The sequence below is a fragment of the Protomyctophum parallelum genome (genome assembly GCF_964188405.1).
Source record: "Protomyctophum parallelum genome assembly, chromosome: 7".
Classification (NCBI taxonomy): Eukaryota; Metazoa; Chordata; class Actinopteri; order Myctophiformes; family Myctophidae; genus Protomyctophum; species Protomyctophum parallelum.
In genome coordinates, this window is record NC_139705.1 from 27,479,842 (window position 1) to 27,493,485 (window position 13,644).

Sequence of the window (13,644 nt, forward strand, 5' to 3'; positions counted from 1 at the left end):
CCGTTCCAACACAAAGAATGGCATTTACTTCCGATGCAAGAAAACGCAGCAAAAGTTCCAGTCAGACTTTCGCCCCCTGGTGGTGGAGGAGGTCCAATACGTTATATTGGACCGTTGTCATGGATACCAGAGAGCGAAATGCTGTAGACCTATTCAGACTGGCAGATGCAAAGATACAGTCTACCATTCATTTTCAGTCGAAGCCAGGCAGCGACGTGAAGATACAACAAAGATACATATCCGACGTGTGTAGCTGCTGCAGTGTAAAGCTACAAAGTAAAAGATGTAGAAGTTGTAGGACTATAGTTGTAGAAAACAAAATAAAGTTGAGCTGGTTTCAAGGAGTGATGTATTTTCACCTTGAGGCCACAAGAGGGCAGCTGCAGACTGACGCTGACTCAACCATGAGCCAACAGTGCAGAATGTGATGTTGACGTTCACTTTTAGACAGTGCTGGACAGTTTGACAGAAATATGGACACCAAGTGTGGTAAACAACATGGGGACCGCATGTAATTCAGACGGGGAATTAGTCGGACTAGCGTCTGCTCCCGTGCTTGGGGTGAAGAAACAAATTATATTTTTAATTGCTAAAATGAAGTGCTAAAATTGTGGCATTATCAAACATATCTATGAATGGTAAATGGTGCATTTATATAGCTCCTTTATCCAAGGCGCTTTACAGAGATTGTGCATTACATTCACCCATTCACACACACATTCATACACCGATGGCAGCAGAAACCATGCAAGGCACCAACTAGCACATCGGGAGCAATTAGGGGTTCAGTGTCTTGCTCAAGGACACTTCGACAGTAACTCTGGGGGAGCTCGGGTTCGAACTGGCAACCTTACGATTACCATCCAGGCACTCTACCCCTGAGCCACCGCCGCCCTATCTATCAAACACATCTATGCGTCTACATGTTTGCCAGCTTTAGTTAATTGCAAATGTAGTTGCACTTTTCATATTATTATTATTATTATTATTATTATTATTATTACAAAACATATTAAGCCCTATTGTATACGTCAAAGCTATTAAAAAATAGCCAAGTGCAAATCTGCTATTTCTGAAATGGTTTGACAGAATCAAAAAAGTGCTTTTACTTTAGTAGCTACTGTATAGAAGCTCAAGCTCACACTTATTGCGGTTATGTTTAGCCAAATCTGATCTGATTTGATTCACTTGCAAATAACAAGTGTGGACAGTCAGTCAGTCCTAAAGATCAGCTCTGAGAAACAAACATAACAAATGAAAGCCTTATATACTTTATCATCAGGCCTGCCTCCATTCCCCCTGAGCTGCCACAGATTAATCTGTAACTGAATATTCTTTCTTAAATGCTAACTTTTCTTGAATTACACAATATAGGCCTACTTACTCTGTCCCTTTTCAAGCCCGACACCTGTAGGTGCAGGATCGAAAAGGGCCGCAAAACACTAACATTAATCAAAACTAGGCTAAACTAAAACTAAGAGTTGTCACAAAAATAAAAACAAAATAAAAAAACTGGCAAACCCGCTCTAAAAATGTCCCTGCTATTCGGGGAATGTCAAAATAATCTGATCTACAAGCTGGTAGAGGGATGTATAGACCCCTGAAGGACCCCATGGTCAACTAAGTAGATATTTAAGTGGCTAAGGACTAAGCCCAGACTAATTCATATAATATCTCTCTCTCTCTCACACACACACGCACACGCACACGCACATGCGCGCGCGCGCACACACACACACACACACACACACACACACCTTCTAAGTCATCATTTCAGACAGGGTGTGGCTCCAGACCTCTCTAGCAACCCTTGTGCTGGCATCACATGTACAGTCTGTGGAGTTGTTCTATTGATTTTGATTAGATTTTTAAAACTATATATTTATAGGCCTGGTTAGTTTTTGGTGTGGATGGTGATTTATTATGGATAAATCTGCACGTACGTGCACACACAAACACGCAATTATTATGTGTTTCAAATGTCATCTCTATTTTAAGGTTCATATCATTTCATGGTTCTTTGATGGTTCCAGAGAGATTGTTTTTGCCAGACGATGTTATGCAACACATGCAACAGTCCCTGGCAGGACTGGAGAGAGTTCAGTTGTACAACCTGTTTGGTTGAACACCTTGTTTTCACAAACACGAAACACAGATATCAGTTTTACTCATTGTATTTATCTTGGCCGTGAAACTTCAGCAAGAAGGCTATTTCCATGCCGTCGGCAAGCTCCCACTGTACCTTCGTCAGGCAGCCTCTAACAGTAAATCATGTGCCATTTTTCCCCCCTATTTTTCTATATGCATTGCTTTGCAAAAACTTGACTAGACTCACTAATTAATCATTTCAAACCTGTTCCTAAGCTTAAACGTGTATAAGGTCCTGCACACAACTGACATCCTTTTTGGACAACAATTAGTATTTATTTTATTTAGGAATTTCAATCTTTCTTCCATGTGTGATCTCATCCACCCCACCCACCCACCCACCCACTCAGGTTTTGAGGGACAGTCAAAGCCTGATGGAGGACTCAGGAGGAGAACCCTCATCAATCTATGACAAAATGACCCCTCTCTCTCTCTCTCTCAATGTTAGTTGACTCATACCCATGGCATCCTCCATGCAAAAAAATGGACTGCTGGCCAGACGACAGTGTGATATAGTCTGACTTTAAAAAAGGAAAGAGCATGCACATCCACTCTGGCCCAGGTGCTGGCCAAAAAAAGATGGCAGTACAAGAGAAAGAAATAGAGTCTGCAGCACTGGTAGTAAAAACTCAGCTCCACTGGTTTATTGATTCAACGTTTCGATCACTGGGATCTTCTTCAGGAATGTTTCCTGAAGAAGATCCCAGTGCTCAAAATGTTGAATCAATAAACCAGTGGAGCTGAGTTCTTCCTACCAGTGCTGCAGACTCTATTTCTCCCCCATGAGTCTGACTTTAGCCAGGCTACTTTGGATATAGCCTAGCCCTAGGTGCTATTTCAATGCGCAATTAACTAACAAAACTATCTAACAAAATGACCTGAATGCAAACAGTGCAGGGACAAACCAGTCGTGATAAGATCGACCGCCGTGCCATGGAACATTTTGATGTTGACCTTCAAAGAAATTGAGACACGTGAACTGCACGTGTACTGCTCATGAACGTGCACACGCACGTGTACATGCACACCCTCACATTGGCATCTCACGCTACTCTCAAATAAAGAGCCTGAAATAGCATGATTGCAAAGACACCCCACCCACCCACCCACCCAGAGAGAGAGAATGAATGACACTGTACTGTAGGTCTGTCATTGTGTCTGTTCTAGGCATGTAAAGGCATACCCTATTGATACTGTGAGATTTAGAGTTTAATATGGAGCATATATGCTCCACAAATCACGTTGCTGCATGTGTTTCGTTCATCTTTTTATTTTCATTTGTTTGTGCATGGCAGTAACTTCAAGCCAATTAAAGCATAACCTGCATGTAACTATTATATTTATATTGTAGATATTCTTATAGCAGAGGCAGTACAATCATACTGTAGGCCTACTGCATACATGTGTTTCATTATTTTATTGTTATATTTTTGTACTGGCCAGTTAAATGGTCCAGTGGGCCTGGTCTAGTGGTCTTTGTCTGGAAGTGTCCAACTGACCCAGCTATAATGTTAAAACTGACCAGGGATCCGCTATAAAAATGCTTTATTCTATTTCAAGATTGGAGTCATGAGACATAATGTGAATGACTGGAGGTGTATATTTCCCCCTGATGACCCAGTCACCCCTTGACTCTCAGTTTATTTAGACTTACAGCAACGTACAACAACTACTCCACTATATCTCAGAGGAAAAAAGTACTTTATACTCCACTACAATTGTGTGACAGCTTTAGCTTTACTCTTGTTAATGCTAAATACACATTAACGACTTACTGTACATAGGCCTATGCCCTATTTTATAATTAAACTATTTGAAAATTGCAGATCTACAAGCTCTAGCAATGTAGAACCAATTAAGTCACCAACATGCACTGAGTTCAACCTTCTGCCGGGTTGGACAGCCTGTTTTTGACGAGGCAAATGTTTTTGTTTTGTACCGAACAGCAAAATGATGTCCACGTGTAGCAATCGTTCAGTCTTTCGTCAGTTTGCCTGGATATAAAAAGGATTGCGAGGAAGTGGATCGATACCGACTTGTTTTCCATTTCGTCCTTTTGTACTTTATTTAGCATGTGTGTGTCTGTCTGGGTTAAAGGTAGCATAGGTGTCTGGGTGAGTATGTCCTTCACTGGCTGCATGTGTAAACTTTGAACACAGTGACCTGAATAACTCACCGTGTGCATGCGTCAGGCCTTTAAAAACACTTGTCCGGCGTGCTCGGTTACAACGTGCAGGATGCTGGGACTTTTCCCAGGCCGGTGAACTTGACCGGGACAGGACAAATTTAGACACCAGGAACTCTCTCTCATGGTCTGCCAGGAACTGGGACGTGGGTGGGAGGGGGAGCATTTAGACTTTAGAGTGACTCAGGGTGCAACAGAGGCGGCCTCCCTGTTTTCTCTGTGTTTTGCCTAGGTGGATAGGGTTTTGAGTTTAGGTTTAGTCATAATTCTTAGTATAGGGGTTGAGGTTAAAGATGGAGTCCCCACCCCAAAACATGATGATCAAATGATGCTTTTATGTGGCCACCGCCACACCCACCAGTTCATTAAGTACTGTATATGGCCTACCCATGGTTTTTCACCTTTCACCTTCTCCTGGTCGAGCTCCTGTTTAGCAAAATTGTTAATCTCCTGTTTTGAAAGGACTTCTGTCATTTTGCATGTACTGTAGTGTACATACAAAATATATACTTGTACAAACATATCGATCAAAAGGATGACTAGCTGCCCAGTGCAAGATTTACTTGATATGTTCCTGCTTAATGTAAATCGCTCTGGATTAAGAGCATCTGCTAAATGCCTAAATTGTAAATTGTAAATGTATCTGGCTCTGGATCAATTTGTTTTCGTGCGTGCGACTGTGTGTGGACAATGTTTGCAGTGACAACGTTTCTGTCCCGACTTCGCTACTGTTGCATGGTGTTTGCACTTTGTACATTCTATGTTGTTTTCTGTTATGAAACATGTTGCATGATTTTGTCTTTAATGTTTACACTAAGTTTGCTCTAGCATGTTTGCACTTTGTAACTAATTAATATTGTACATGCAAATACATCTCAAATATATACTTGGAAATTGAAGAGCCAATTTAGCAATTCACTTTGATATAGAAGTCTGTCTGGCTTATCAGTTTGATATTACACCAGACTGATTACAACATAACTGATATCAGGTGAGGCATTGTGTAAGCAGTATGATTAGCCAACGTACTACAACCTGTTAACCTCTACAACCCTGCCATCCTTATGCTGGCTGGAAGATTTGCCCAAATAGAATAGCAGATCTACAAGCTCTAGATCAGCTATTTTGGGTAAAGAGAATAGGTGTGTAGAGGGAAGAAAGAGCGCACCTCAATCCCAAACCAAACCGGGTCAAATAAGCAGGCTATACTCAATTTAAGATGGCTCAGGGGCCACTCAGCAAGATCCCAAAAGTCCAAGGGCTGCAAGCAAAAAATGTCAGTATTATTTTGAAAATTCTGAAAATGTATTTTGTAACAGCCACATTTCCATATTCTACAGTATAAGGCCAAACCTCAATGAACAAAAACACATGTAATGAAAAGATTATCACAGGTGAATAAGTGGTTAATATTCAGCTGACATCATATAAGAGAAAGTGTCTATTGGAACAAACAATACTATCTTGTTCAAAACAATGAAAATAACAAATTATATTTGTTATAACCATGACGGGCCACAGATACAGTACATTGAGCAGGGGCTGCGGGTTGAGTAGCACTGGTCTACTATGAGAGTTGAAGAAGTGGTTCAGGCCCATTTTATTGTGTTGTGTCACTGCTATAGCATATAATTGTTCTGTAAAGCACCTTGAGCTGCATTTCATGTCATGAAATCCGCCATAATAACTTATTGTGTTGTTTCTAGTTGATCATACTACATCGTGTCGAGCTTGTAGATCTGCTACTCTTGCTATTTTTGAGTGGTGCAACCACTCCAAGGAACAGCTTTGTCCCTATGTCCTAACGCCTAACCTATGTGACTATGTCCCGATGTTTAGAGTACCAATAGGGGGTGCTGTTGCACCACTTGCCTGGTCTGATTTCTTTATTTGAAGTGAACAAGTGATCGAGGTTTCCACCCTCAGAGACGATACTGCACGTATTTGTGTCAAATACTCATTTATATTTGTATTCTCTTGCTCAAACAGATGGAGCAGTCGAGCTCTCATTTAGACGTTGCATGAGAAGCTATGTTAAAAATAGCCATAGGCCTGCAGTAATATGACTGAGCATGCTGTGCCGGCAAATTGATATCTCGAATTGTCAAGCAGGTCTGCTAGCACATGCACTTGCATGTGCTCAGCTCAACTGGGGACTAAATTAAGGTTTGGGATTAAAATAACGATGGGCAGGAGGAGGCCAGGGGTCATCAATATATGTCCGTACACGGACAAAATGTGTCCGTGGCAAAGACGTGGCCTTCATAAGATGCTGAATGTCAAGTCTCCAGGATTTCATCAGAATATCTATGACACTGATTTACTACAACACGTCAATACTACACTATGGCAAGTCCAACTGGCAACTAGTTTTAGTTGCAAGGACCCCCTTGATAACTCTGAGAGTGTATAAATGTATAAATATACATTTATACACTATCAGAGTTACAGACCTGGCTATTATGGTCATTCAGGGCTATAGCTCTTTGTGTGTTTCTGGTCAAATTATTGTCCAGTCATTTTGTATGTCCGTGGCAAAAATGGAATTTGACGAAAATGTCCACCACAAGCCGGCATGGCGATGCATGACCCCTAGGCAGGAGACGCTGACCCTGTAACATGGATGCTCGTATAATGTATATCACATTCATTTAAGAATAGTCATGCATCTGTCTGCCTTGTTAGGCGAATGATGTTCAGAGCTAGAGATCACTGTGAGACTACAACACCTGCATTTTCATACAATGCAGTGTTGATTTTGACAGCAAATTCTGATTTAGTCTTATCTTTTGAATAAACCATTTAGTTTTAGTCCTAAGGCTATTTAGTCATCTGAAATTGTTAGTCTTAGGCCCAAACCAATGCCAAAACTTGCAACAAAACAGTTTTAACCCTAGAAGACTAAACACGGGTGAATTTCACCCGGACAATTATAATTTTGTAAATTTCATAATGTTGCTGATGACTGAGGTTGGTGGGTCTTTCAGTATACCTTCATAATGCTCAGTTACATCATTGAAGGCAGGTCTGTTTCCCTGACCACATCCCTGGTTTATTCTACAGGCAGGTGTTCGGGTGAATTTCACCCATGTTTAGTGATAGAGGGATAGAGAAAACTCCCATACACCCACACTCCTGAACATTTCTGAAAGATTATATTTTGTTATATTGTTATTTTCAAAGTATACTGCCATTTTATTTTATGCTTGAAAGAAATATGAAAACATTAAGGTACCCAGTTTCAATGGATTGATTGATTGATTGAATACTTTTACAGTTTGCAGAAAGAAGCACAGGAAAGTACCGTTCAATACAAGCGGCAGCCTATTGGCTTGCCTTGTTGCCATTGGGGTCTTTCATACTCAATTCATCGATTCATGAACATGAAAGCTTAGCAGCTTATTTATATGTAGCCTAAATGTAGCAAGCAAGCTGCTATTCTTATAGTTGTAAAACAGTATAGTTCTGCTCATGGTACATGAATGTGTCCATTAATTCCTACAGCCTTCTCCCAACCAGTAAAATCAATTTACAGCAGTAATGGGAGGTCAATAAAATACAAAATAAAATAAATACAATGCAAACATATGAGTACTGACTGCAAACCTTTATTTGACAGTAACAAAAACTGTTATATAACAAAAACACAAAACAGTAAAACACATACATTCAATTCATAAGTTTGGTCATGACAAAAAAAGATAATATACAATAACTAACATTCTCTACAGGCGTGCCATATATACAGTCTGTAGAGTGGACGACGGCTGATTTAAAGCCGTGTTGTGTGTAACTTTTGTTGTGAATAAGATGTAATTTTGTCCAATAGAGTATGTATGTTAATACAATATAACATAACATCACAGTGCAGACAAGAAGTGCTTCTGTTAAGAAGAATACATCTAATGTACAATACATCCACTCCTCTCTGTAGTGGCTTAAAGCCAGACGATGCAACGCACACGTCAAAAATAGCCCATCACCTGCAAACAAAGCTCACTCGCCAGCTTTCGTAGGTTGGCTATTCTCGGCGAGCGACACAGCTCACAAAGTAGGCTTTATATTCTGTGTGATGTTTAACCTTTGCGAGTATAAGAGAGCAGACCCACAGTATGGTCTTCCTCACTTAAAATAATAAAATATATATTATATATATATATATATATATATGGGGGGGGGGGGACCTTTATGAGGTTAACTGACGGATGGCAAGTGGCGCCACAGAAACACAGTTTGAGTGTGAATGTAACAGTCCTGCTGTGGTCTTGTAAAAAAAACTTGTAGACTTGGCCTTCAGTAATTGGGTCTTGTCATCAAAATAAGAAGTGCCACGGGCCAAGACCGAGTCTTTGCCCCGCGGACACATTTGTCCGTGTACGGACCTATTGATGACCCCTGATTGGAGAGACTGAAGATACAGGCAGTGAGGAGGAGGAGGAAGGACTAAGGAGTCATCTCTAGGAGGAGGAGGCGGCGGTCGGCGTTGTTGGCGGTGGGGACGACGGCTGCACGGTGCTCGTCTCAAACTTCCCGCTGCTGTCACTGCACTCACTCTGCCTTCGCTGCTGCTTGACCATCTCCCGGGCGATACACGTCACCTGGCCGTTGACCACTGTGTAGGATCCGTTTCTGAAAGGGGACATGCACGTACATGACAGTCAGTCAGAGAGGACGTCAGGAGATCCCAATGGGGTCCTTTATTTATTTTGTAATATATTTTTTATCCCACGATTTTGTAACCCATTTTTCACCCCTGTGTCAATCATCTAATGTGATCCTGGGCTCTACACACCCTCCACCAACCTAGTCCCCATATATGGGGGACAAGGGGAGAGCAACGGACTTGAACTCATGCTTCCTTCATGCCCGAGTGTCCAAGTTACTCCTTTACACCTGACAGGGGGGAGTTTCCCTGGTTGGACGTAGCGCGTGGAAGGAACACGTTATTCCAACCAGTTCCTTTCCCCTCCATCAGGCCAGGGGGAGGCAGTTTAGTGACCAGGAGTTTTAGTGACCAGGATTCTGGGGTCTTTTTTTAAAGGGCCGCTAGCCCCTCCGATACGTGGCTGTTGAAGAGTACGTCATGGCAGCCAAGTCTATGGGATTTCTAATGTTTGTTTTTAGAGCACTTATGACATAAATCTTTTGCCAGGATATTACAATGTTTGATTAGAGCACTTTAGAGCACAAGTCTATGGAGTTTAATGTTTGTTTGGAGCACATCGAATCCACCGCTCGGCGCGGGGCTCTATCCCCACACGTCTCAAGATTTGCCATTGAGAATGAACGGAGAAATTTGGTCAAAATTCTGCTAAATATGACGTAAAATAAACATCAAAACATTAAACGCCATTGACGTTGAAGGGAAAATGTACGTCATATGTAAACGAGCAAGTCAGCTAACCAATCAGGGGCAACATGCATTCTGATTGGCCAGTATGAGATGATGCATGATGATGATAAGAGTGCCCCTCACTTCACACGGGTGCGATGTTTTTTTACTTTACTCACATAGAGTCAGGTCCGTTCTGAATGCCGCCCGGCATGTTGCCTTTGGGGAAGAAAAAAGAGGACCACCAGTGACCGGAGTCCTGTCGGGGCAGACCTGTTGAGAACGCAGACAGACGGGGAGATGGTTAAGGTACAAAGTGACTGTCAGGGAGATGGTATGGTTAAGGTACAAGGTATTCATATGGGAGGGAATCCTTTTAGTACAGATTTAAATCAATCGATCTTTACCTGGGGGGTGTGGAATGACCTCTCCCGAGTACTCGGCGCTTCCACAGGAGGTGTTACTAGAAGTGGACCCGACTCTCCCTGGAACAAATACATTTAAATTCATCAATGTTAAGGATAAGGGGAGAACACGGACAGAAAGGCTTGTTGAAAACTAAAACCAGTCTAGAGCTCAGGAAGGAAGAATCATTCTGAACCGCGAGCATCACTCACTTCTGTAGTAATCGTGCGTGGCGATGAGGGAACCACTGGATGGAATTGATGCCATTTTGTCAGACGGTGGAGGATTTGCTCAACGATGGGAAACGGTTCAACCTGGGAGGAAGGGGAAAAAACAGACATATAAAGCTTAATTATTTTTTATGCATGTAAAAAGCAAAAAGAGAGAGAAAGAAAAAAGATAAGCAAAACCATAAAAATGTTAAAATGATAGCAAAAGGCCTGGGCCGTGGCTCAGCGGTACAGGCACCTTGGTTGGTAATCCAGTCTGGCAGTGTGCCGCGGGTTCGACTCCCGATCCCGACGGCCTTTTACTGCATGTCTTCCCCCCCATCTCTCTCCCCATTTCCTGTCAGCCTACTGTCTGTCCCTCCATAAAAAATATAAAATGAAGGCAAAAGCCACAAAAAAAACTGTCTTAGGTGTAAGATATAAGATAGAATAAGATAGGTACTGTAGATTGGAGTTATGGCGTAATATAGACCTGAGACAAGAAAACGTGACGGACAGAGTCAATGTCAAAGCCAGACAGACAGCATTCACAGAAGATGTGGCCAATTCAGAGAAAAGCTGGCGTAATGGGTCAGCGTCCTCTATTCCAATGACCTGCAGCTGCCGCTGCCCGGATCTGGTTTCAACTGACTCAAATACTTGGAATAGGCCGTGTCCACCTAGTGCCTGGCAACCTGATATACTGACCGCTGACCGACAGACCCCAACCTTTTCCCCTTGGATCACCCCTTGCCATGTCTGACGATGCTGAGGTCTCCGGCCTGAAGGAGCATGCACTTGATGTCGCACGCACACAACGTTTTGTATAGACATGCTGTTGACAACTTGAGCCACACATATAGTGTAGGCCTGCATCTAATACAATGAATTCTGAAATTAATACTTATTTTCTTATTATTAATATATATTAATATATTTATTTTGCCAGTATAATGTCACGCCCAAAACATTGTTTTCTTGACCATGATGTTACATGCGGGAGTTAAAACTATGCGATAGGTTCCACAGCCTCGCCATGGCCCCCCGATGGCCTTGCACTATGGCACACTTTCTTCCCACTCGGTCTGTGTCTCATAGGAGAGCTGTGGGCAGTTCAGAAACCTGTCCACCAGTGACATCATCGATGGGGAATTCAAGGTAATAGAAACTGCAGGCTTTCTAGTCCTGAAAAGTTGCAATGCGAAAATGGAAGCCATCGTTCTCACGATAATACATTTTTTTTGTTAAAAAAAATGATGTCACTGGTGGACGGGTTTCTGAACTGCCCACAGTCCTCCTATGAGACACAGCCTGAGTAGGAAAATAATTGTGCCATTTTATCATGATTATTTATTAGTGAGGAGTGAGGACCTATTATATGAAGATGTTGAAAAGTGAAGTTGTCCTTTAATGCAACTCCTTGCAACTGCCATTGGGGATATTATGGTTGCGAGTAGTTGCATGTTCCATACCGATATGTGTACCGACAATACAGTTCAGTAATAATAATAATAATAATAATAATAATAGGTACTAATAATAACTCTCTAGCTCTTCAGTAAAAATATATATTATTGTAGGGGAGGCTCTTACCCGTCTAGCATGAGCTGTTCTGAAGCCAGACCTACCTGTACCTAACCTCCAGACAGAATAGGCACACACCACACCAGACCTCTACATATTATGTAACCTCCAGATGGACTGAGATTAGAGCATAATACCGGCCTGCGCTGGACCTACTGTACATGCAGTAGAATACATAGATCTGCACTAGACCTACAGCACATAGAATGCATACAAAGACGCAACACCCGGGAATCAAACACAGAAAGTCAACATCTTAACCACTAAGCCAAAGGCATATATCCCTGTGACTCGGGGGAGATTACTTTTGAGGACATCAGGCTGCAGATTGTGAGCCACTCTGCTACATAGAGGTATATACATCCCCAAATGCATTCTACCGCTCGCCTACATACTTTACATGCAAAACACAATGCAGTGAGGGCACAATAGCCTATAGTGCAAAAATAAAATAAATTACAAAAAACTTAAGGAGAAAGACATACTGTATCAGTGTATTGCAAAGGTGGCATAACCTGGCATAGGCTAATGACTTTACATGTACATACTATGTCACGTTTCTATAATATCTTAGTCTCAACTGTATTCAGTCCAATATGAATTAGGTATAATAGCCAATATTACACTCTGGCTAATACGTTTATATGGCCTACTAATAACATTAAAGGCTGATAACTTGACATACTAGTGTAGGCTACATACGATCCTATAATATTTTAGAGCTAAAATCCAATTAGGTCACATACTGTCTACCTATATTACACTAGTCTGTGGCTAGGCTAATACTTTTATATACTAATAACGTTAGGCTGATAATGTGACATAATGTACATACATTTCTATAATATTTCAGACTTACCTTTTAATGAGTTGAAGGAATGATGATGACACCAAAGTTGGTGAAGCCAATAATGATAATTAATTATTATTATTGCCCATTTAGTGGATATAAAGAGTCTTGTGGTCAAAGTTCTCTCTCTCTCGGTCGGTCAGGGTGACGTGAGTGACATGAACTTCTTAAAGCAATGAGGAGGACACCCGGGCAGCTTTATATACGGGCTGGAGCACACCGGTGACACCCATGGGTGACAGGGCACTGCTGTCACCACCAGGGGGAGGGGACATGTCTGTGCGGTGACACCCATGGGTGACAGGACACTGCTGTCACCACCAGGGGGAGGGGACATGTCTGTGCGGTGACACCCATGGGTGACAGGACACTGCTGTCACCACCAGGGGGAGGGGACATGTCTGTGCGGTGACACCCATGGGTGACAGGACACTGCTGTCACCATGGGGGAGGTGACACGTCGACATGAGGGCAGAGCCAGAGGGGGGAGATAGAGAGAGAGAGACGGACAGGTCGAACAGACAAAACGTGTTTGGTGACACCCAGTGGGTGACACACACACACACACACACACACACACACACACACACACACACACACACACACACACACACACACACACACCCCAGCTTGGACACGCGTTTGCACTTGCTGTTCCTTTCAGCATGACCAAGTGTACTGTTTACACAGGCCTACGTGGTCTGCCACTATGTAGCCTATACTAGGCCTACCTACCACTTTTGCACCTTATGTTTATTTTTTTAGGGGCGCTATAGCCCTTCCAATGCATGGCTTTCTGAAATTACGTCAGGTGGCAGCCAAGTCTATGGACTTTTAATGTTTGTTAGAGTATAATTATAAATCCCCTGTCACCAGCCAAGTCTATGGACTTTTAATGTTTGTTTACATAAAAAATGCCATTGACAATTAA

General features: G+C 42.2%; 1 protein-coding gene across 2 annotated transcripts; it reads right to left on the bottom strand.

Annotated features, from left to right (window-relative positions):
* Positions 1-7,925: 7,925 nt before the first annotated feature.
* On the bottom strand, positions 7,926-12,889 carry LOC310862259 (pancreatic progenitor cell differentiation and proliferation factor-like). 2 transcript variants are annotated; one of them, XM_083770071.1, is made up of 5 exons: positions 12,723-12,889; positions 10,283-10,384; positions 10,073-10,150; positions 9,845-9,938; positions 7,926-8,962 (listed from the first exon to the last, which is right to left on the bottom strand). In XM_083770071.1, exons 2-5 carry the CDS (start codon positions 10,335-10,337, stop codon positions 8,791-8,793), a joined length of 399 nt encoding a protein of 132 aa, XP_083626197.1. In that variant the 5' UTR covers positions 10,338-10,384; positions 12,723-12,889; the 3' UTR covers positions 7,926-8,790. The 2 variants fall into 2 exon arrangements, with proteins under 2 accessions (XP_083626197.1, XP_083626198.1); XM_083770072.1 differs by lacking the exon at positions 12,723-12,889 and adding an exon at positions 10,539-11,359.
* Between the last annotated feature and the right edge of the window lie 755 nt (positions 12,890-13,644).

What these genes read in the sequence shown, in the direction of transcription:
- LOC310862259 (XM_083770071.1), bottom strand. Translation starts at nt 10,337, where the DNA reads ATGGCATCAATTCCATCCAGTGGTTCCCTCATCGCCACGCACGATTAC. An exon ending in CACGCACGATTACTACAGAA is followed by an intron (nt 10,151 to 10,282) that starts GTGAGTGATGCT and finishes TATTTGTTCCAG; the next exon opens with GGAGAGTCGGGTCCACTTCT. An exon ending in CAGAACGGACCTGACTCTAT is followed by an intron (nt 8,963 to 9,844) that starts GTGAGTAAAGTA and finishes GTCCCCTTTCAG; the next exon opens with AAACGGATCCTACACAGTGG.